The sequence below is a fragment of the Suillus discolor genome (assembly GCF_016758755.1).
Source record: "Suillus discolor strain FC423 chromosome Unknown F5147scaffold_8, whole genome shotgun sequence".
In the NCBI taxonomy this organism is placed as follows: domain Eukaryota; kingdom Fungi; phylum Basidiomycota; class Agaricomycetes; order Boletales; family Suillaceae; genus Suillus; species Suillus discolor.
This window is the reverse complement of record NW_024541255.1, coordinates 323,542-346,590: the sequence shown is the minus strand read 5'-3', so window position 1 is coordinate 346,590 and position 23,049 is coordinate 323,542. Positions and strand designations below refer to the sequence as shown.

Sequence of the window (23,049 nt, the reverse complement as noted above, 5' to 3'; positions counted from 1 at the left end):
TGCTGTAATCAAGAGGAAAGGGACACCAGGTTCTGAAGTCCATGAGTCAAATGTCATAGAAATATTGCTGTCAACTTGCTTGAGCTTCTCTTTGACACGCTGGACAGCAAGCTTGGCCCATTCGAGAATCTCATCGCAAGTTTTCGTGCGATGAGGAATATCTCTCTCTGAAAGGGAGGGCTGGAGGTATTGAAGAAGGCGGTGGAATGGTCCCTTATCAACGAGTTGGAATGCCTACGTATATGGCATAAGTGTAAGTGTCTTAATTACATGGTCGTGATCACATACCTTGTCCTCACAGACAATCAGCTCAACAATATAATCCATGAGGCCAGACTTGGTGGATTCAAGCACTTTAGGTGCAAGAGAGCCATCTAACATTTGTTGTGCGCCATCAGTCGATTTGCAGTTAAGAGGTACAGCACGATCATGCATCGGGATACCTCATTGCTTACAACTGTCTCAGTAGAGCAGAAAGTGACACTTTGGATTGCGAGCAATATGGGCGCGGCGAGTTGAGACACTGCCTTTGAAAAAACATTGGTTGGACGGTACATCATTGGCTCTGAAATTCATGTTAGTTATCAGTGTGATTGGTCTAACATCATTGAAACTTACTTGCATATCTTGCACCACTAGCCGTCTTCACGTTCTTGGGTGTGAGGGTTAACGCAGCCTTTCTCCTGCATAAATATTCCCTTTAAGTCTGCACTGCGCTCATCTTTCTTGGTCTGCTTGCGATCCTCGTCTCCAAACACCTTGGTCCTTTGGTAAGCTTCCTCTTCCTCTTCCTCTTCCTCTTCCTCTTCCTCTTCCTCTTCCTCTTCCTCTTCCTCTTCCTCTTCCTCTTCCTCTTCCTCTTCCTCTTCCTCTTCCTCTTCCTCTTCCTCTTCCTCTTCCTCTTCCTCTTCCTCTTCCTCTTCCTCTTCCTCTTCCTCTTCCTCTTCCTCTTCCTCTTCCTCTTCCTCTTCCTCTTCCTCTTCCTCTTCCTCTTCCTCTTCCTCTTCCTCTTCCTCTTCCTCTTCCTCTTCCTCTTCCTCTTCCTCTTCCTCTTCCTCTTCCTCGTCATCTGAAAAATCTTCTAGCACAGGCAGTTCATCATTGTCATTGCGGTGACGGACCAGACGAGAGCCAGTTTGCACTCACTTGGGTGCAGGCTGACTTTGAGGAGGCACTGGAGCTGATCGTTTGGCAGGAGCTGCATTGGTAGCCACACAGATTTTTTCTGTCAGTTTGAGAGCTGGACCTGAGTGACAAGACACAAAAGCAGTCAGCATGCCATTGGATGCAGGAAGCGGAGGTGGAGCAGGAAGCGGATGTGGAGCAGGCATGGGGGTGTCATCGTCCGGGTCATTGTACCAATCAATGGCATTAGCGTCTTTGAGTTGGCCATCGGATCCAAGGGCACACGACATTCTCACAGCCAGAAGGGTGAATATTGTACCTGTAGTAGCTCATTTATACCAGAATTTGTGGTAAGAGATTAGAAAAATGTGATGCACCTTGAACATATTGTTGCCATGCAATGACTGCGACAGTTGATCAATGTTGAAGCAAGTACCTGAACGAGCATCCCAAACATATGTTCTGAACATAAATTAAATTATAATCCTAATAATGATTAACATAGGGCTTACCAAAACGTCGAATAGATCACAGAGGAAGTCAGATGTCACTAACAGAAATGCATTCAGTCTTTTGGTCGTGAAGTAAGAGCCGTTCTGGAGATCAATGCTCCCAGAACTGCCAATGGCCATATGAGTTTGTTGCCAGGTGATCAGAGAAAATATTAGTATAGATGGATAGCAATAAGCTGAGGACCTCAAGTGGATCATAGACAGAAGGAAGAACAGTTCGAACACGTCTGGACGGGTTCGGTACTTTCAGGCATCAGCTGAATGCCAAACATAATAATGTGTTTGGTCCTGAGAGTATGTCAAATGTTGGACCAGACCAACGGTCCGGTTCAGAAGGGTTCAGGTTCGAACCAAAGTTCTGAACCAGACTCCGGCAGCACTAGCTCAGGCCTCACTCCACTCCTCAAGACATCCATGATCACAGAGGACTGGGTGCAGAAATGAAATAAAACATTTGAAGTGGAATATGGAAGTATGTTACGCACTCAAATAGGTCTGTTATGCGGAGCCCTAAGAGGGGCGTCGTCCGCTAACGGTCGTTGACGTAACCGGAAGGATCTGGTATGGCAAGTGAGACTGGTGATGATGAGTCGGCAGTGTTCACAGACACGCGTGTCACGTGACTTCTAAGATGGATGTCTGTGAAGTCACCAGGCTCAAAGTGAGGACAGTCTTGTCCGAACGATGAGTGTTGATCGAGGTGGACTTAGTCGCGATGAGCAACTAAGAAAAGATACTAGAGACTGAAGCCTAGGGGCGTTCAGAGAGTAGTATGTTCCAGGGAAGATTGAGTAGATTCAAGTTAGAGAATCTAGTACAGGGTGACCGACTACTTATACTAAGTGGAAAGGGTTAAGGGCAAGGCTACCATACTGTAGGTAAGGGCAAAGGGGAAACGAGAATGGTATAGGTGTGTTGGCAACAGAGCCAGATTAGTGGTGGATGGTCAAATGTGGAATGAGACCGAGAAATGTTGGAACAGTCCAACGGTAAGAATACAACGTGCGGGAATCCGCAGTCAGAAGGGAACTGGAAAGGAAAGCCACATTGGTGGCATGAGTCAGACCGAGTCATAGGTGCGGGACCACATTGGTGGTCGAGTCAAAGGAGGAACGTGCGTGCACGTGCATAGAGGCGGGCGATGCGAGGGATGGGAACGGTCCCAAGGATCCGGTCAACAGAAAGTTGGTAAAGGAGGATGAGCCGGTAGATGGTGAGGGCGAGGATGAAGGGAAAATGATAGGGGGGCCACATGACCGATGTTACTTGTAACAAAGTATGGAAGTATGGATAACATACAGATAGTACGGGAGGCTCTAGAAAACATCTGCTATCACACTTGCTGACATCATGGGGATATGGAGATGCTGACATAGGGAGGCAGGCAGGGAGCATCTGGAGAGGCTGATATGTTGAGGCTCTCCAGGGAACATACCAGGAGGTTGCACTCACCCTCTGTGACGAGGTTCTGGTTACATGCTCGCGAGGGATAGTCACACATCCTGGGAAAACTAGGGAGAAGCCTCCTGGAGGAGGGGGTCTCTTAGACTATATATTTGCTACATAATAATAGGGTCTGACGGTACATGGGAACATCTTGAAAGTGCTGCCAAGGGTGTGCATGGTTAGCCAAACTGGAGGATGTATCAGGGTTTTTGGCTAATAAGCCAGTTAGATATATCTTTCCCCCACCAACAGGTGTACTTACCCCGTATTACGGCCGTACAAATATGGCAACATATGGTACTTTGATATCCGTACACCGTAACCGTCAACTGAAGGCCAAAACAGCCAACAGTACGGATATGGAGACCGTATTACGGCCCTGTACAGTTCCCGACGACCAGTCCGGGTTCTGTTTGCAGCAAATGTCATTTTCTCTACAAGAAAAAGTGTGGGAACATTTATGTCAGCTCTTATGTCAGCTTGTGTGAAACTGCCTCTTTGTCATGCGCTGCCTGACACCAGCGGCCTTATCTTTAAAAGATTTCTGTGGCTCGTCAAAAATCTTTGCGAGCACACAGCACAGACTGGAGGCTCAATCCACATTGAGCCATGTACATAGTTTCAGGCACAATCTAAGGCCATTTGTTTGGGCACAATGCATGGCCAATCCCGCGTGCGGTCACTGTTGATCTGCTGCTCCTGAAGTATACTTTCCATCTTGGCAGTCTGTCTCATTTCCTTGTGATGTTCCAACTTCGAAAGAAACTCTTGGCTGAGTGAGTTCATGATGGGAACACCATACTCATATCAGTACTTTCATGAGGAAATCATCGTCTGAAAAATGGTCTGAGGGCGCAATTTGATGATATGTGAGATATACATCAGCAACATGAACTGGCCCACTGGCAACAAGAAATGCTGCGCACCTGCGGAGGAAATCGATCACACTATTACAGGACTTTTGCAGAGACCTCTTGTTCAGCGAAGGACGACAATCAGGAGGAAGGTGGGCGATGGATTCCGTAAGATCATTGATGGACAGGCGACGTATCCATTTGACTAGTGTCTCGATTGGGAGTGACAACCAAGCTAAAGGAGGGGGCAGCAACGAATGATGCAAGGAGGAGTGTACTTCTGAAGATATGCCTGCGGGGGGCATCCTGATGAGTTTACCAATGTCATTGCCATAGATATAGTCAACATATGAACAAAACGACTGGACACGAGTTGTCCCCTTGAAAGTATTGACACCCCATCATCAGCAGTAACCATCAATTTGGAGCGCATCCAATCAATGTGATCCAGAATGCAATCAACATACCCGGATTTATTTCGGCGTATCTTTGTGGATCGTTCTGCCAGGCAAGTAGCCAGTGATGAAAGGATACTTGAAACCAGTACCTGGAGACGAACTTTGAGAATGTCCAGGGGTGTAAACAACCATAACTTTGAAAGGATTCTCATGCTAGCGTGTCAGTACAAGTTCGCCAACAGACCGCATATGCTGAGAATAAAACCTTCGCAATGAATGTGCAGTGGTAATAACTGGCACACTGAAAGGACGAAATTGAACAGTGTATTGCAACAATACCTTGACAAATTATAATTGACATTCTGTCATAAGCGACCGCACCACCAAAGGGAGTTGAAGTGCAAGGACAGGCACGATAATGAGTTGACAATGATAATTTGAGCCTTGCACAGAAATTTACAGGACATGAGAACAAGGATGCATGATATTCAGGGTAATAGAGAGCATCATAATAATATGGATATTCAGAGACATCATGACATGTATCAAGAGGTGGACAAAGTCAGCTATCGAGCACACGAGAAACTGTGCAAGGCTCTTTGACCAAGAAAACCCTGATATGATAATTAAGCTCACTACACGCAATATTACAAACATGATGCTCACATATTTTTGTACACAGGGTGGGAGATTAGTATCACAATTTGTGGCCTGCTCTGTCACTTGGTGGTTTGAGGGAGATATGCAGATGGGTACTCGAGATAAGGAAACAGCACTATTTAATGCCGAAAAACAAGTGAGACAAGACAATGGACAACGATGCGACGTGAGACCAAACACCATTGAAGGTGAGAGATTCAAAACCGAAATGAAAGGAGAATAGGTATGTACGAAGGAAACATTGAGGCGGCAATTGAGGAAGAAAAGTCGAACCAAAACAGCATGTGATGGTGTCTGGCGTCGTCAGGAATTGGCGCGTACGCGGCGTTATGATTCCGTAATACGGTGTACGTCAAATAGCCCCACTAGATGTACCCGAGTGTTCGTGCATTTTTGACAGTTTCATGTATTGCTCTCGATCCACAACACAAAATAAATATTGGATAGTTATAGGTAGATAGATTACCATCTCAATAATATGGCCCAAATTTTTTTATACAAAAAAGTTGATGAGTTGTGTTACTGCAGCATGACCAAGCACCCTTAGTCTGTCTCACCTAGTGTTCGTGCATTTGTCACACTGTGTCACACGTTGCCGACGTTGCCGATTAAAAGTCCGCTGTACAACACGCAAGGGGATGTCCAGTGCTTTACTTGGTGCCATGAAAAATCTGTTGCGGCATGGCGGGATTTTAAAATGATGTAACGTCTTGTGGTAGATTGTCACGCCAGATAACATATCCTTCACTTGTGCATCAGTAGTCTGGCAAATCAACCTTGTATGTTGTCATTTTAGCTAGATATCTGTCAGAACTAATGTTCCAAGCACTTCCGAGGTCAAAATTGGTGTGAGTTTGCCTTCCCGACGCTGATCAGTGTGCCAAATTGTCTCCAAACGGTATATATTGTATCATAACATTTGCACAACACAATCATTCAAAAAATAAAAGACATAGAAATACTCATTGACAATGCAGGACCATTTAATTACTATAGACCAAAATGATTCGTGATGATTTGCGTGTGCTAGCTCAAAAGCACGAACACTAGGTGAGCACGAACTCGTGGGTACATCTAGTAGCGCTGAGATGATGTCGCTAATATAAGACAAACCCTTTCGGGTTTTGCCGTTATTTGCGCATAATTTGCAGGTCACTAGTATAGTCTATATGACGGTCCTATCTCCGGTGACCTTGCAAGTAATGTATCAAGCGCTCAGGAAGACCGGCGCCCGTAGGTTTGAGCGCAACTCCTAAACTATTATCAGAATTTGATTCACCAGTCAACTAGGTCTCCCTACAGCAGTCAGTCCGACTCAGGCCTCGTGATATGCGGCAACATTCCATTCTTGCGATCTTTCTGGACACGAGTTTTGCATGCGGTGATCTAGTGTTCTGATCCGGGTCGTTCTTGCAAAGTTTTCTTCTGGTCTGTGGAATAGTACATTGTGCATAAACGTTATACTAATAATATATAGTCTTATGGGTGCCCTCTTCTGGATGCCAGCTTTCAAAGCAGCTTGAGTCTTTCCCGCCATGACTCGGACGTCTATCCCTGTAAACTCCTCCCTTGAAACCGGCTATCAAGCTCCCAATAATCCTATCCTGAGGCTGGCGTTCAAAGTCTTGTGTGTTATTGCGGTCTCTCGGGAGTCTCTCGACCATTGGGACGATACAGAGAACAAAGAATGGAAGGACCATGTCTCAATAATGGTCAATCGATTTCAGAACACAAATATCACCGTATGTTTGATATGATCCGATGTTTATGGCTAGCGTTCAACAACTGGACTTCAGGCCGGGCTCGTACTCGCAACTGCTACTCTATTCCTGTCGTCCGTCCCTCCAATCGAGCATTTGATGGCTTATAACTTCTCAATATCGTACATCTTCGCCATGGTTTCATTTGGTGCCGCATTGCTCAGCGTGATATCCGGATCTGCTGTGCTGGTTATCTATGAAACTAGCACCGCTCACAAAGACATGGGCACCCTCAAAGTGAGTCTGTTTGTCCGTACTGCCTCACAATCTGACACACGGCACAGCGCATGCCACGACACCAAGTCATCGCGCTGCTGCTATGGTTGGCATATCCCTCAGTCTGTCTGTCAATCGCTACTTGCTGTTTGTTTATGTGTGAGTGAGGCACTAGATGTTGTTTAGATCTGCTGACGAGTATGGCGTTTGCTTTGGTGCAGCTATCTTTATCGCTTGCTTTTGGTCTGGCAATAGTGTTGTCAGCACCATAACCGTCTTGGCTTGTTTGGCCTTCCTTTCAAACGGAGGCCTTACTCTCTACGTTTTCAGCGTTGTGGGCGAAAAGTAACGTGGTAGCACTCTTGTTGGATTCGCCAGTCTAATTATACCTTACAGGCGGGTCGATGATCCAAAAAACCCCACCCACACAAGTTGCTGACAGGCATCATGCTAGTATAGGTGCTGCATGTCTTCGGCTCTGACAGGGATGACTGGGCGTGATAATTGTTATAGACCACTCAGGGTTTGGATGTTTCGGGTTGTACGTATCGGTCCGTGGAGTAGCAGCATCGCTTTCTCGAAGAACTTGTTACTTGCCATGTCTCGACTCTCCTTAGCCTAGTATCCGAGTCCATCATATGCCACACCACCTCCTGATCGCCCATGCGAACTGTTCACACAGCAAAGTACGTTAGAAAATAGATGCCTAGGGTCCACATATACAATCTTCAACTTGAAATTTATGTACTTGTCAATGATTCACATATTTGAGCTTTGAGTTTTTTCAGTGAAGTTTCTGTGCGCGATGTTCGAGTTGTGGTTGCTGGTAATTGTTCTCCAGTACCCAGGCAATTTATGCTGCGCAATACTACTCGGCGTTATCATCGCATGATTGGAATGATACATAATGTCGCATCAGTGGTTCCCCACAGTGTGCACAGGATAAGACAACGTTGCTGTCCAGCCACTCGATTTCGACGGACAAGGACGTCGGACACAATGATCCTGGGTCAAGGTCGCTTTCTTAGGAAATTTTGGTGGGTTCTTATATAAAAGCGGTGATGTCGCAGACTTCCAAGTAGCGCTCAAGCGAGATTCTCATTGGTGGAAGCTCAGCGCTCAGCGTTCATGTACATTGTCATGTACTCAGCATGGTCACTGATCCTGCAGATCGGCTTCCCGATGCATTCTTGCAAGCATTGCCCCCGAGTCTGGAACCACGAACATGTGCAAGTATAAGGGTCGTCCTCAGGCTGTACGGACGGTCCATTCAATAACGTCTCAACCTCACAACTTGAACACTCACGTTATGAGCTCCACCATCGATGAAACGATGTCTAATGATACTTCTAGTAGCTCAGCCTCTCAAGTCCTGAAAAACTTTCCGCTTCCCACTCATCCCATTCTGAATTCAGCGTTCAGAATCCTGTGCGTTGTTGCAGTCTCTCGAACGTCCCTCGAACACTGGAGGCACACAAATAACGAAGAATGGAAGGAGCATGTCTCAGTGATGGTCAATCGTTTCCAGAACTCAAACGTCACCGTGTGTTTGATACGATCTGGTCGTTATCACTAACATTAAACAATTGGAATTTAGGCTGGGCTGGTACTCGCAACTACTGCTTTGATCCTGACGACGAGTTCTCCTGTAACTAGCTTGATGGTTTTTGACACTGCAGCCTCCTACGTCTTCGCCATGATTGCATTCAGTGCTGCATTGCTCAGTGTAATATCGGGAGCTGCGGTCGTGGTCATCTATGAAACTAGCACTGTTCATAAAGACATAGAACACCTCAGAGTGAGCTCTGCTTATTTGGGGTGTTGCATGGTTTGACGCTTGCTGCAGGACATGTCACGATGCCAAATTATCTGCCTGTTGTTGTGGTTGGCATACCCCTCAATTTGTCTGGCAGTCGCCGCGTGCTGTTTGTTTGTGTGTAAGTGAGTTAGCAGAAGTGTTCCTGTCGATGATGCATGAAATTCTTTTGGTGCAGCTCTCTTTATCGCTTGCTTCTGCTCTGGAAATGTCCCTGTCCAAGTCATAACAGCCACAGGTTGTTCGGCCTTCGTTATCAATGGAATGCTTACGCTCCACGTTTTCAGTTTTGTGCGCGAGCCGTAAGCGAATAAAACCCTTGTTTCGACCTGTCTCAATTCGTTTTGTAGGGACGCCGCAGAAACCCGCCGACGGCTCGGGTGGAATGCGTTCTGCATGCATTGAAGGTGCATGATGACTTGGTCTGGTGTAGATCAAGGTTTGGGTGACACGGCTAGTACGATATATTAGCTAGTAGACTCGCAACGGATCGTCTTTTGCCATCGGCTTAGTTTCAGTATGCGGGCCCACGTTATGAATCCAGACTTAAATGAGCAGCCTTTCAAGTTATATCGGAAATTTCAAAATACAGACCATAATAATGTCATGCAAGTCGGTGACTCGCACGAGGGTTTGTTTGACCTGGTGCACGGTCACTCTGCTCGGATGTTACTCATGTGACTTGTGGGATTTCCTTCGGTACAGCTCTCCTTATCGCTTTACGAATATATCCTTATTCATGTCATGATGCCACCTCGGGGATCTTGTCTCGCCGAGTCTTTAAGACGCTCATCTGTGCAACATCTGTGGGCAGGCTACGGCAAGGCCACGGTAGGCTTAGCAAGGGATCCCCCAGGCCAAGTCCTTGAGGCTGTTTTGTAGACGCCAGCACCAGTGCCCCTGCCAGCCTGCCACCGATGGCCAAGATTAATATTAATTAACATTAACCAAACATGGAAGGACAGGATTTGCCCGAGGTCGAACGCTGCCACTGGCCGCAAGCTCCCCCAAACGAATATGCATATTGGAACTTCCCGTGTATTGGATGGTGCGTTGGGAAGATCCACGAGAGATCAACATGCATAGTCGATCGACGTTCTCCGCGACTTCGTGTTCTATACCATCCCTGCCACATTTGCCACAACCTGCTGTTAATCGTCGGGTAATCGCGAGATCTTGTTTACCCCTGCAGCCGATGAGGTGCGTGGTTTCCGACCCTTACTGTGGTACTTTTCATAGGAACTGTTTAGCCCCTTTATGTTCCCAGATGAATGATCCATCCGGGCCAGGGAAGTGAAACCCACTAGAACGCACACCATGAACGCTTGAGCATGACCATATCCGCTTTTCCAGCTTCTAGATCCAATGACTTTTACATTTCAAAAAATAATGTCTAAGATAGGCCCCCTCGCGCTTCAGCGGACAAAGAGCAAAAAACGCGCGGTCAGAAACGATCTGTCCTCAACTACACCAAATATCTAAAACCGACTGGGCCCCGAAGCTCTTTAATACCTTTCACATTCTCGTTCCTCTCAATCTGCTCATTCAGATGCTTCAAATAAAGATGCATCCCACCAAACATGGTGGTGGAAACCCCAATTGCTGCGATGCTGACGGCATAGGAATAACGATATGTTGGGCCCCATTTGGACGGCCATGCGTACCTATTAGAAAAGTGCAGTTGTGGATAATCAGCAAGAGCGAGGAATCGATGACAATGTTACAGACGGTCCAACAATATTGCCTATCTGCCCTATTGTGTTAATCAAAGCAATAGCAACGGCTCGCTTCGCAGGTTCTCTGGCGAAAGTGTTGTTGACCCACCCCCAGAGCACCAGATATCCAGCGATGAGCTGAGCCATCAGGAACCTGTGTGTCTCTTAGTACAACAAGTAACGCTTCATGAGTAGGGGCTTAATTACAACGAAATATAGCGCGCAGCTTTGTTCATCGTAAAGATCGATATGGTGAATGCAAGGGTACCGAGTGCATTTGAGGCAGCAAAGTATTTGTAACGCCTCTGCTTCTTGTCAGAGTACCTGATCCCCATGAGATGTGATTTCCGATAAAAATGGTTGACGGACCATGTAAGAGCAAATGCCACTATAGTCGCGAACGCCCACGGAGGAGCGCAGAGTAGCAACGTTGTAGTCGTGTCATATCCCAGTGTTGCGCATAGCGTCGGGAAGTAACCCATAAAAGAATGCGCTATGTACTGGAACATGAACGCAACTGAAAACCACCACACCTTCCAGTCAAATACAGCATCCCACAGTCCTTGTATGGTCGTCTGTTTCCCACTTTCGTCAGCCTTACCATAGCCATCTTCCAGAAGGCGAGAAATGGCAAGTGATCTTTCCTCTGGGGTGAGCCACCTAGTATTGTGCGGGAAATTAGGGAGTATGAATATCGCGCAAATCGCGATTAAGATAGTGACGCCGCCTTCAATGTAAAATAACCATCTACAGATCATTCAGTTCCAAGGAGTGACAGAGGCTATCGTTGCTTACCTCCATGCAGCTTGACCAAGTTTGCCCTGCATGCCATGAAGTATACCAGATGCAAAAAGCGATCCGAATGCAGAGCTGAATAAAAATCCAGAAAAAAGAAGAGCCGTTCTCATGGCGAGCTCGTCCCGTTTGTACCATCCAGATATAAGAAATAGGACGCCAGGGAGGAAGGGGGCTTCGACAAAGCCGAGAAAGAACCGTGCGACCAAAACTCCGGTATAGCTTGGGTCTGGCTATCAGAGATTAAAATGATGCGAGACTAGAATTTGTACTTCGTTGTGGTCCCTATGCAGAATTAGCAGCGATATTCGTAAACGATCAGCGTCGACAAACCAATTAACACTGATATTCCGCCCCATACTATCATACAAGACGGAATGAAGATAGCAGGTCTCTCCAGCCAGTGCAGAAACATGTTCCTAAATCAAATTCACGTTCACCTGTCCCTCGATGAAGGAGAAAACTCGCCCTGGCACTTGCATGATAAGGAATCCAACATATAGGATGGACAAGACCGTGGCGTATTGTTGGCCCCGCAGGTGCAGGTCTTTTTCAAAACCTTGTAGCCGAGCATTGCTGTGGATGTCATGAGATCAATACAAGTTCGACGATATTCAACGTACCTAACATTTGATCTGTCGATCTAAGATGCACGGCAAGTATTCGAGTAGAGTTTTACAAAAACCTCAGACTCACCATGTTCATGGTATACAAAACCAATATCACGGACATACGTAAATCAAGTTTCCTCACCAATCTCCTTTCGAGGTCATCACGGCTATGACAGGGTACGCCAGTGGGCAAGTCGTCGACCACACCGATAGCGCCACCCGTTTGTGTATCATTGAGAACGGGCATTGTCAGGAGGAGGGAGGTAAACGCAACACCAGGCTTGCAAATTATCTACTTCGCGACACGTCAATCATCAGGGAACCGATCTGAGTCCTTTAGGCTTTGGGGTATTACATTACGTTGTTGACGTCGTAATATGTGATGTTAGCTACGAAAATAAATTGTCATGTGATGGTATGTAACTTCCTCACCAGCCCTCTGAAATCAGTGAATCCACCGGTCCTAGGTATTGTAGCCCCATGCTAGGTCACATCTGCCAGGGTTATTAATTCATAACACTGGTAGCACCGTCAATTGTCCATGACTGGTAATTTGGTTTGGCTAATTGTTTACGCTGGAGGATGGACTCGGGAGAGGGATGTCAATAACGTTGCAGCGAAAAGCCAGCAGACGGCGGGCTAGGGTCAGAGGACATACAATCTAGAATGTGCATGGTAGACTGTAAGTCTATAAATATTTCATGGATATAAACACACCCTAAAAATGTAGTCATGTACATACAGCTTGGAAGACTTTCGAAGAGTACGGCTGCTGTCACAGTACTTTGACATAATTCTGCACCATCATGGTGCACCGCCACGAAGTACAGTTTCCTGGTACGGTCACGTCGTGACAAATATTGCGCTTACACTCTCCTGAGGCCTGAGTCCTCGCTCAACATTCTTGGCATCCGAGATACTGAAGCATCACTGCCTTTTGGCGTAACGGTTGGGCGACGACAGTCTTGACTACTTCAGTTTCACGACTGTCTGGATCCAAATATGCCGTGAACTCTAGTATCTCCCGTTCCTATGCAGCCCATTCCGAGTTGGTAGCTTCCTGATAGCGTCGCATTTGCATCATCCGTATTTACCATGACCTGTCTATGTTATGCAACGCATCGCTCCTTCGTCCCAGCACCCTGTATAACATCAAGTGTGATGTGTCAACAACCTAGACCTGAATGAATCTCTTCTCGCGGTAACATTTTTGTTACAGGTGCCTGACCGTTCGCGATTGACAAAAACTGACATTAATATCGAAGTCGGGGAGCCGCTGGCACTCTATCACTGTTGCGCTGTCATTGATAGAACATGTATGTGGCATACTGAGCGTTACCAGAATGATATGGAATACAGAACGAAGATGCGTAACGCAATTCACAAACCAGAGACAATCACGTTATTATCGATACAGAGTGACCCACCACCTGAGGTGTCTTCTCAAACAAGTCCTCGATCTCTTCCAAGCTCTTCCCTTTAGTCTCCGGCATCAAGAAATGGCAGACGGCTGCGGTGAACAGCGCTGCTGATCCAAAGAGGAAATATGGACCGCTTGGAGAAGCCCGTAGAAAAAGCGGCGTAGTAAGCGCAACAGTGAAATTGACGAGCCAATTACTGAGCTGATAGACGTCAGATATCATGTGCGGGCAAGCGAGAAGAGTACGTAACCTACCTGCTGGACAGCACATGCTTTTGCGCGAAGCCGTGTGGGTATTATCTCGCATGCGTATATTTTAATAATCTGGAGGAGTTAACTCGCGCGTGGTGAATGACTCTGAATCAACCTACCACAGCCCATGAGCATGAGAAACTCGCCTGGTGTACAGCTCATTTAGTACTTTATGTGTGGTTTGACATGCGCGATACATACCACAAACATGTATATGAGTATGATGACGGCCCATTGCGGCCCTCTGCCACTCAAGTACACCTGTCCATCGGTTTTTCCGCCATAGATCGCATACAAGGTACCGATGGCCATGAAGCAAGTAGCAATAGAAACACCGCCACCGATCAGAGGAAATCTTCGTCCCCACTTGTCGACCCACAGTTGAGCAGGTATCGTAAATATCAAATTGATTATTCCAGAAACACCAGACGCAAGGAATGCTGCCCGAGTTGATGTAAAACCAGCTTGAGTGAACAGGATCGGAGCGTAATAAAGGACCGCATCGATCTACAGACAAGGGTGTCAATCGAGACTCCTCAGGCCTCATCGTCGGTCGTACAGGACAACACATACCCCACATAACATTTGGGAAGACATCAGAAACACACCGAGAATGCTCCGTCTGATATAACGCTTTTGGAATATCTCACGATAAGAAGCATCTTCCTGGCTCTGCTCCTCGAGACTGCCTTTAATAAGACGCAGCTCGTCTTCTACAAACTCGCTGCTAGCACGGAGCGTCTGAAGAACCGCACGAGCTTCATCTATCCTCCCCCTCTGGATAAGCCACCGCGGAGAATACGGCATGAAAGCCATCCCGGAGACGAAAACCGCAGCCATACTCGCTTCCAAAATAAACGGTGTCCTCCAAGCCAACTCACCCCCAATTCTCGAAGACGCATACGCAACAAAATACCCCAAAGCGATCCCGACAGTGATAAGCAACTGTAGCACCGCCGCAACCGTTCCTCTGATCTCTCCTGGAGAAATCTCGCAGAGGTAAATGGTAACGACGGAGATACTCTGACCCTGTCCGATTCCCGTTATCAGCCGTGCGCATACGAGAACAGGGAAAGTTTTCGCAGAGGCGGAGATGATCGTTCCTAGGAGGACTATGATACCTCCTGTTAGGATCCCATACTTGCGAGATAGCAAGTCAGCTATATAACCGCTACATAGCGAAGACAAGGAAGCAGAGAGAAGAATACACGCGACATAAATCCCGAGGATGCCTGAGGAGAGATGGCCGATAGAGCTGGAGAACTGTTCCATCTGGGTAATAGGACCAATTGAACCTGGAAGAGATGACCATCATGATTGATTAGAGATGCCCGTCAACCCAGGTCCGAAATAAAACTGCATACCGGTATCCAACCCCCACAGCATCCCGGCCAAGGATGTATGAAGGGCAATCAAGTATATTCTAGTAGTTGCAGATACCATTGCTAAGATGGGGGTCTTACTGACAGCGCAAGCCTGCAGCTGTCTACCATAGTCAGTAGCAGAGCGGCGCCCGTACGTACAATCAGACGTAACCGAGCTGCAGGCAGAAGACTCCGACGGCCTATCTTCTACTAAGGGGGAAACGCATCGTGATCATAAGACGCGTTACTTTTGGTCATGGCCATGACCGAGATGAATAAACTTAATATACGGCGGCGCACGACATGTCATGGGACGCCCATACATAGCTGAGACGAATACAACACGGCGCCGCGTGATCGATAGGCAAATATTCCCTTGGCCAGACATGTGCACGGCTTTTCGGAGCAAGGAACGAATTGGCACTAGTTACGAGTAGCCGCATCGAAAATTAGGTTCGAGTGACTAATTACGTTTGGATTTTGAATTTCATATTTGGCTCACATAAGCTCAACAGAATTATCATGACATGTGATTCAAATCTGCACTACAACAAACGAAACACAAAGTATGTATGATAGTATCATGAAGAGCAGTCAAACAGTCAGTACCAAAAAAAACATGCGCAAGAAAAACTCATGAGCCTAACAGCATTCGTAACATTCATCATCGCTAGGGAAAAAAAACGGAATAAAAGGAATGGTGGTGTGCATCGCGTTGGAGTATGTTTTCATGTTTTTATTTGCATACGAATAGAGCAGTCCTCAGGACAACCCTCAGAGACAGAAATCAACCATCAAAGACCCCCCTGCGGTGCAGGCACGCCCTTCCGACCCAGAATATCCAGAATCTCAGAAATAGTCCGCGCCGCATCCATTGTTTGAGGTCCACCAGGGAGAATCGTCAATCGCTGCTTGGTAGTATTCAGCGTAGCCTTCACATTCGGGACTACTCGCGCGACGTATGGTGCGATCAGAGGTTCCTGAAGTCCACAAAAACGTCAGTACCTCAGCCACACAATGCACGGAGACATACATTAATGTTCAAAACAGTAGCAGTGCGTTGCATCCACCACAAAGAAGACTTGAAAGCTTCATCCACAGGAGGCGTCTCCGCAATTATAGTAGCCAGCTAATAATAATAAAATCAAAACCAATCAGCAAAGAATTTTCAAGGGATACGCACCCGATGCAAAATTGACAAAATAACAGCCATAGACAACGGCCCCTTCCTGTCCATAGGCATCACAACCTCCGGGCTCGATCTCGCAAGGAGCTCCCTCAGCTGCTTCGGATCCTGCGTACCCAGAACCGCCATATAGGTATCTTCCCAAGCATCATGTTGAACGGGAGGAGACCGCTGGGACAACGGTGGTGGGGGAGGGGGTTGGGGAGGCGCGATGGGGTGAGACGCTTGAGGCGCAGCAATCGTTGAAGGGTACCACGTAGCGTGTGTGTGCATCTGCGATGGCTGTGGTTGTTGGGAGAATGAACCGAGAGACTGAGAGCCGTATACTGGAGCCTGCGTCGTTGCAGGAGGGAGGTTCTGGGAGCGGTGCATGCCTTGACTCATAGAACTCATGTTTGAGACGCTAGGAACAGGAGAACTGCCAGTTGTTATCCGATGATTAGCAGCTGAATTCAACGACAAGAACTTGACTTGGTCGGACAGCATCCTGACAGAATGCTCGAGATCCCTGATTAAGGACTACCCAATTCATTAGAACGATCTCAATCTTGAGAGAAAGACCGCTCACCTCCTGGCTCCGTGCAGCTTCAGTCTGCCATGACATAGAATCCTTCTTTACATTCAAAATCTCCGCCCTCATCTCTCGAAGGATATCTTGGTGCATAGCCGAAGTCTGCTGAGAGTACGTAGGGATGATGTTCTTTGTGACGGCGTCCTTGATGTACCGCTCGATCAGAGGGTTCAAATTCGTCGAGAGGATACTAGCGAAATGGCTCGAGATATCAGGGCGTAAAAGCAGTTTCTCGATCTCATTCGGAAGGCTCTGCACACATCCAACAAAAGTTGAGTCAGATCAAAAACGGAGAACAGCACAACGTACATTCTGGATAAATTCTGTCAACCCTCTCCCAACATGCTCATTAAGAGCAGCCCGAACTTCCGTCCTCGTGATATGCTCCAGCGCAGGTAAAACCGAGTTCTGGACTTCAGCTTTAACGGCCATCTCAACAACCCTCGTCGTGTTTCTTGTAAGCTCCGTCGATATTAGCTTCAGAATCTTCTCCTGTCGATTGAAATCCTCAGCCTGCTCTTGAACGCGCGCTTCTTCCATCCGTTGGTCTGGGAACCAAAACCAGGATCAACGTCAAAACACCGCAAAAGGTACATCAGCCACTTACGTTGTTTATCCATCTCCTTCCCAATTAACCGTCCAATACGCGTATGCAAGCTCTCCTCGCTCTTTTTGATCTCCTTGGTGACGACTAGTGCAACCCCATTGTCAACACTAGCGCCCGCATCGCCCTTGAAGCTCGTTAATTTCTCAGTCTCTTTCAAGTTCAGATTCGCAGCTTCGCGATCCCTAAACGCCACATTCTTCCCTCGGATGTTCTTTCCCTTGCCTTCATGTGTACGGACTTCGTCGCGCGCGATATCACCCTCAAGTTCTTCAGAAGGAGGGGTTCGAAGTGTACGAGGTGGGAGAATGCTTCCAGACCCGGACCCAGAGGACTGCATGGCTGGCACGGAAGCAGGCCCAGGCCCACCGATGTTCACAGGCGCAGGAGGCATCTGACGCCCTGTACCCTTTACTTCCGCGGGGGCCGCAGGCATATAAGGTGGGAACTTTCCAGGCGCGTTTAACACAGCCGTATCATACCACTCTTTCCTGATCAGCACCTGATCAACACCGGTAGAATGCACAGAGAACGCGACGAGCGCGAGGTCTCCCGGGGGGAGCTTAGCAGCGACGCATGCAGCGTGCGCTTCGTCACCTGTGGGGTCTGCGTCTGCTGAGAGTATCACAAAGTGGATAGTCGGTTTCGGCCCGGAGAACTCGACGACTTGCTCGAAGAACCCGCCACGGACGAGTTCGCCCGAAGGCGAAGCGCTGACATCGAACCCGATGCGCAGGGAGATGAGACTGTCGCGCCGGTTGTTGGCAACCCAGAGCGTCTGGATTCGGGAGTCGTAGTTGACGTGTCCGAACATGTCGGGGTCTTCTTTGTTTCCGTTGACGAATTTGAATGTGGAGAGGACGTTCTTGGTGATGACAGAGAGGAGCTGGAACACTGTGCCGTTCTTCCTCCCGATGACGATGCCGTCGTCGATGAATGTCAGAGATGAGGGGACGTCGTCGCCGCGAACGCGGTGCGTCCAGAAAGGCATCTTGTCATGGACGTTCCACAGAGTAAGAGTGGAGTCCTCGGAAATAGTAGCCAGTGCAAAATGAGGAACATCAAAATCAAACGCGACCAAGCGCTGTTACGAAGGATAAGAACACACCAAAAAATGAAGCGATGGACTGACCGATGGCACGGAAAATACTTGAGAAATACGGTTCAATTCAACTTGTGGCAAAGGCTCTCCTCTAAAAGTACGCGCAGCGTCTGCTAGATCAAGTAAATACATTTTGGTCTCCGAAGCCACTGCCAGAGTGTCGGGTTGCTTGGGATGCCACTTTACGGAGTGAAGAGGGTCAGCGTCAGCACTGGGGACGATGCACAACAAGAGTCGCCCGCTGCAAATATTATTAGACCAGGAATATGTTGAGCACCGAGACACTCACGGTACATCATCAGTGATAACCTCAGGCAGTTCCCACACGACAAACCCGCCATCGGAAGTGACACCTGCGAGCCTGTTACCATACACAGCCATGTCAATGACCGAGGTGGAAGGTGCAAAGACTGTCGGCAGCTGAAGCAGAGTGCGATCACCACTCGACCGCGAGATAACACGAACACGACCCTTTGTCATGGCATACGCAATCCAATGAGTAGCGCCAATGGTCGTACCAGGTAAGAATACAGAGTCCTGCTTGACCAGAGCAATTGCAGTAGATTTGACGGCATCCCTAGGAGCCTGCACATCGTCCAGCGGCTGTGATACATCGAATACGATAGTTTGAGGTTGCGAGCTAAAAAGGAATGAGTGAAGGCACATTTTGAAAATATGAAAAGCTTGCCTCGGACTCGTCTGTGGCTTTCCTTTAGCAGTACCTTTGGCTCTGGATTCGTTCTTCCAGGTGTTGCGAGGACCGGGTGATCCATCCTTGTCTCGCCTCGCAGGTGGAGTGGGAGCCTGACCGAGAGGTGACTCGACAGGGCGTGGCTGTGGACGCGACTGCTGTGGAGCAGGCTTCGGAGGAGAGCCCCTAGGGGGCGACACACGGCCAGGTTTGGGAGGAAGAGGAGGGGGCGGGGGCATGGTACGAGGTTGGAGGGGTTGCTGCTGAGGGGTCGGCTGTGATTCAACCTGGGAATACTCGTCTGTAGTGCTATAAGGGTCATAGGCAGGGGATGGAGGCTGTGCAGGGGGGTAGGACTGCTGGGACCTAGTCAACTGGTCCATTAGGTTCTCGACAGACTTGCGCTTTGGGTCATTGAGAGAGCCTAGGGAAGCGGATGTCCAGGAGTCCTCGTTTGTGCTGGATGCACTTGCAGGACCTGCGATAACAGGTTTCTTCTTTACGGTTGAGGTGGAGTCAAGAGCATCGAAAGGAGAAACAAATTCAAACATGGACTTGCGGGGAGAGGGGGTGAGCTGCTGGGGCTGTTGAGGCTGGGCGATGGGGGGTTGTGTATCCCTTGGCTGCTCTTGTTGGATGTAAGAGCCCTCATTAAGATGGTAGGTGTCTCCGATGGAAGACTGGACTATGGACGACTGTCCCATGGAGGACTGAAACTGGGGACTAGCGGCAGGGGGTAAAGTCGACATTGGTTGTGGAGCAGGCTCTGAAAAATTTGAGCGGGAGGCGGTACTATCATAAAGATCAGCATAAAATGTATCAAGGAAATCCCAAGAGGTCATGGTAGAAAGAAATGGGAGGCGGAATGAAAAGAAATGGAATAAAAGGATTTTTTAAAAGAGCCTCGTGTATGAAGTGAGGCAAGAATGAAAGTTGACTGACCCCATGAGCTGTTCTAGGAGGATCTTTCCTTGAGTTTCACTGTTATTTGAGGGTGATTGACCTGATCTTATAGAAGAAGCAGGAGGAGACTGTTGAAGTGGCCTGATAGCAGGTATTGAAGTTGCGGCAGGATATAACAAGGAAAGGAGAGCGCTCTGCCTATCAGCTGGAGATGTAGAGACAGCTGGAACTGAAGTATCATCCATGCTTGGAGTAGCAGGGGCTGAATTTCCGTGAGATGCGGCAGATTGAAACAACGAATCAAGATAAGTTGAAGGAGGAGGAGGAGGAGTTGCGCTTCCTCTTGAGAAAAGCTTGTCATGAAGATTGGACTGTTCCATTATCAACCCAGCTAGAAGAGAATCGTTCGTTGAACAAAAAAACTGAACTCAGTCGGCCTCGTTGAACACACGAGGCGTGTTATCCAAATAAACACCAACTGAGCAACTCCGTAAGTAATAAGGTATAGCCTCCTCTCGTATCATTCCCTGCAGTACCAATAAAAATACACTTCATCTGATGGTCCAATGGGTGATGTTATATTTGGTGAATATCTACTACACGAGGAGCAATCTGAATGAAAATTGGTGAATATGAAGCCTCGTCTACAGGAGGACATGTATCAGATCTGAGTGACTTTACTACCAGTTCCCTAACCGTGGGAAAGCTGCGCGGGCCTCAAACACCTCTGAACCCTTAGCGCTTCAACCTCAACATCATCCTAATCCAAAATGCCCTCCAAAGGATGGTTCAACCTCGAATCCGCGGGTGGCATGATTCCCGAGACTCAGTTTTTCGAGGGCGACTCTGCTTTCAAATTCCTCGGCTTAACTCGTACACAAAGATTATACGGGTTTGTTGGCTGGTGCGTGCTCTAATTTTCCACTTATCCGTAACTGAACCTTTCCCAGTCTCATCATAGGGTTCGCCCTTAGTTTACTAGGCAGCATATTGCTTTTCTTGGGTCAGCTCGGTAGTTTTGCAGGTCCGTTTCACTCATTCTTCATCCAAGCACCACTATGACAACCTATTTCAAAAGTTTTGTACACTATTGGTATCATGGTGTCCCTCGTGGGCACTGGTTTCGTCATTGGAGTCAGTCCTCCCCCCCCCCCCTCTTTGCTATCATTGATACTGACGTCTCCTAGTTTGCCTCCCAATTTAAGCTTGTATGTTTCATGTCTTCTACCTAGCACAACTCAAATACTTTCCCCATAGATGTTTAAACCCGTACGAATTATTGCCACAATCGTATTCCTCGGCTCAGTGGGCCTCGTCTTCGTCGGTGCCTTCGTACTTGGGAACGAGGTTCGTCCTCCCTTTCCTGTACCTAGACTACGCTAACCCTTATCTCCAGGTACTATGCATCAGTAAGCCCTAGAACTCTGGAACTTGCCGACCCACGTAACGTTTTGATCCCATCAGTTTTTGTCGTCATCGAATACCTCGCCTACACCTGGTATAACCTATCATACATTCCATACGCCCGATCAGCGGTGCTCAAACTCGTCGGAATGAGTTAATTATGTGTATGTTTACGAGACCATCATTAATAATGCCTCATGGACTCGCACTGCTTTGCAATGTTATATCAATACATCTGTTGAGTTTGTTCCCTACCAGACGATCAATAAACACTTTGCTGTTCTTACTACCCGCACTAAAGCCTTGCTCTAACCCTATTCCTCAGTCGACTCAAACTACAGAAACGTGCTTCCTCACCCCCTAAAGTTGTTCTTCAACTCACGCAACTTGTTCATAACTGCACCAGGTTCCTCTGCACCAGTAGCCTTCCTGTACAAAAATCAGCATCATGGCTATGACCAACAAACACTGCATACATTATCGCAACTTTATCCAAACGCATAAACACATTCCACTCCTTCTCATCACCGATCGTCGACAGACCAGTGGTAACCTTGTTCTCTTGTGCAAGCTTGAAAAGCCGATCGATGGCCGGGTTCTCGGGCTCAATAGTCTTCGCGAACGCAACATTGCCAGCTGTATATTCGTGACCGTTGTATACGACCGTGTCGTCTGGGAGCGTTGCTAGTTTGGAAAGAGAGGCGTGCATTTGCTCTGCCGTCCCTTCGAAGAAACGACCGCACCCGCCTGGGGCGGTGTCAAGAACGTGACGAGTTACGGGACTACTAGCGCATACATACCTAAGAAAAGAGTATCACCAGTGAACACACCGCCGGACTGAGACTTGATGGATGTGTCCGTTGCATGGAAGCAAATAGAATCCTTGGTATGGCATGGGGTTGCCAAGCACCTGTCGTCGACATTTAGCTATGAAAGGAAAGAGGCGAAGTTTAATGAGCCCACCGAACATGTATATTATCACCGATAGTGAACTCGCCACCATCCTCGACGAGGTGTGTTTTAGCAGGCACATCAAAACCTCCATAAACGGGGATACTAGGATACGTAGAAACCTTACGTGGAACGAGGGTAAACCATCAATCGTACATATTGGGCACGTTACGCACCAGTGTCTAGTATAACATTTAAACCGTTAGTGGCCAGCACATCAGTGATGTCGGGAATAAACATGCCTTGTTTCCACCACTATGATCTTGATGGTGATGTGTAGTGATGCCAGCGACGATGCTCACGCCTTCTTTATCCGCTACAGCCTGTACTTTTTCTACGTCTAATACATCCACCACCGCCGCCTTCCTGGTTGGCTCGTCGATGAGGAGATATGCATAATTATCTGCGCTGACGAGAACAGGTACAACTCTCATCTTGAACGCTTTGACGGTAGACGCAAAAGTCCGGATACCGATAGGTGTCCGGCTACTAGTACATATAGTACTACAGCTACGGAAAGCGATGGAAAGCATGTGTCAGCTCACCGCAAAACTGATGCTGATGCGGAGCTCCAACGGGTTGACCTTGATTATTCTTAGCCTTGGGTACTGGAGCGTTTGTAACAGAGGCGAAGCTGATCACGCGTGCCGGCCACCTCGCATCTGAATCTGGTACAGCCTCAGATAAACGTCT

At 47.8% G+C, this 23,049-nt stretch overlaps 8 protein-coding genes across 8 annotated transcripts; 3 read left to right on the top strand and 5 right to left on the bottom strand.

Annotated features, from left to right (window-relative positions):
• Nucleotides 1-635: 635 nt before the first annotated feature.
• F5147DRAFT_649567 (uncharacterized protein) lies at nt 636-1,415 on the bottom strand (the record flags this gene model as incomplete). The annotated part of the gene is made up of 3 exons (XM_041433351.1): nt 636-1,069; nt 1,147-1,225; nt 1,263-1,415. 3 exons carry the CDS (start codon nt 1,413-1,415, stop codon nt 636-638), a joined length of 666 nt encoding a protein of 221 aa, XP_041296878.1.
• A 5,021-nt stretch (nt 1,416-6,436) lies between these two features.
• F5147DRAFT_676458 (uncharacterized protein) lies at nt 6,437-7,734 on the top strand. The gene is made up of 6 exons (XM_041436031.1): nt 6,437-6,458; nt 6,531-6,737; nt 6,792-6,992; nt 7,040-7,130; nt 7,193-7,316; nt 7,368-7,734. Exons 2-6 carry the CDS (start codon nt 6,531-6,533, stop codon nt 7,408-7,410), a joined length of 666 nt encoding a protein of 221 aa, XP_041296877.1. The 5' UTR covers nt 6,437-6,458; the 3' UTR covers nt 7,411-7,734.
• Nucleotides 7,735-8,196: 462 nt separating this feature from the next.
• F5147DRAFT_649565 (uncharacterized protein) lies at nt 8,197-9,093 on the top strand (the record flags this gene model as incomplete). The annotated part of the gene is made up of 4 exons (XM_041433350.1): nt 8,197-8,514; nt 8,569-8,769; nt 8,818-8,908; nt 8,966-9,093. The coding sequence occupies 4 exons, from the start codon at nt 8,197-8,199 to the stop codon at nt 9,091-9,093; spliced, it is 738 nt and encodes a 245-aa protein (XP_041296876.1).
• Nucleotides 9,094-10,252: 1,159 nt separating this feature from the next.
• On the bottom strand, nt 10,253-12,243 carry F5147DRAFT_629902 (MFS general substrate transporter; the record flags this gene model as incomplete). Its single annotated transcript, XM_041432763.1, has 10 exons — nt 11,994-12,243; nt 11,921-11,940; nt 11,766-11,873; nt 11,631-11,716; nt 11,570-11,582; nt 11,298-11,519; nt 10,872-11,249; nt 10,710-10,826; nt 10,516-10,656; nt 10,253-10,451 (listed from the first exon to the last, which is right to left on the bottom strand). Exons 1-10 carry the CDS (start codon nt 12,153-12,155, stop codon nt 10,253-10,255), a joined length of 1,446 nt encoding a protein of 481 aa, XP_041296875.1. The 5' UTR covers nt 12,156-12,243.
• A 937-nt stretch (nt 12,244-13,180) lies between these two features.
• On the bottom strand, nt 13,181-15,378 carry F5147DRAFT_676451 (general substrate transporter). The gene is made up of 6 exons (XM_041436030.1): nt 14,945-15,378; nt 14,154-14,875; nt 13,782-14,087; nt 13,700-13,726; nt 13,584-13,652; nt 13,181-13,530 (listed from the first exon to the last, which is right to left on the bottom strand). Exons 1-6 carry the CDS (start codon nt 15,021-15,023, stop codon nt 13,306-13,308), a joined length of 1,428 nt encoding a protein of 475 aa, XP_041296874.1. The 5' UTR covers nt 15,024-15,378; the 3' UTR covers nt 13,181-13,305.
• An 80-nt stretch (nt 15,379-15,458) lies between these two features.
• F5147DRAFT_758606 (uncharacterized protein) lies at nt 15,459-20,453 on the bottom strand. Its single transcript, XM_041440408.1, has 10 exons — nt 20,041-20,453; nt 19,096-19,890; nt 18,697-19,047; nt 18,438-18,648; nt 17,309-18,389; nt 17,011-17,249; nt 16,699-16,953; nt 16,128-16,649; nt 15,978-16,073; nt 15,459-15,924 (listed from the first exon to the last, which is right to left on the bottom strand). Exons 1-10 carry the CDS (start codon nt 20,379-20,381, stop codon nt 15,739-15,741), a joined length of 4,077 nt encoding a protein of 1,358 aa, XP_041296873.1. The 5' UTR covers nt 20,382-20,453; the 3' UTR covers nt 15,459-15,738.
• Nucleotides 20,454-20,677: 224 nt separating this feature from the next.
• Nucleotides 20,678-21,680, top strand: F5147DRAFT_411617 (SFT2-domain-containing protein). The gene is made up of 7 exons (XM_041429667.1): nt 20,678-20,905; nt 20,952-21,025; nt 21,080-21,135; nt 21,189-21,209; nt 21,259-21,348; nt 21,398-21,410; nt 21,466-21,680. The coding sequence occupies exons 1-7, from the start codon at nt 20,772-20,774 to the stop codon at nt 21,561-21,563; spliced, it is 486 nt and encodes a 161-aa protein (XP_041296872.1). The 5' UTR covers nt 20,678-20,771; the 3' UTR covers nt 21,564-21,680.
• On the bottom strand, nt 21,590-23,023 carry F5147DRAFT_411697 (beta-lactamase-like protein). Its single transcript, XM_041429669.1, has 6 exons — nt 22,599-23,023; nt 22,513-22,538; nt 22,369-22,461; nt 22,206-22,315; nt 21,882-22,152; nt 21,590-21,834 (listed from the first exon to the last, which is right to left on the bottom strand). The coding sequence occupies exons 1-6, from the start codon at nt 22,887-22,889 to the stop codon at nt 21,759-21,761; spliced, it is 867 nt and encodes a 288-aa protein (XP_041296871.1). The 5' UTR covers nt 22,890-23,023; the 3' UTR covers nt 21,590-21,758.
• Nucleotides 23,024-23,049: the final 26 nt, after the last annotated feature.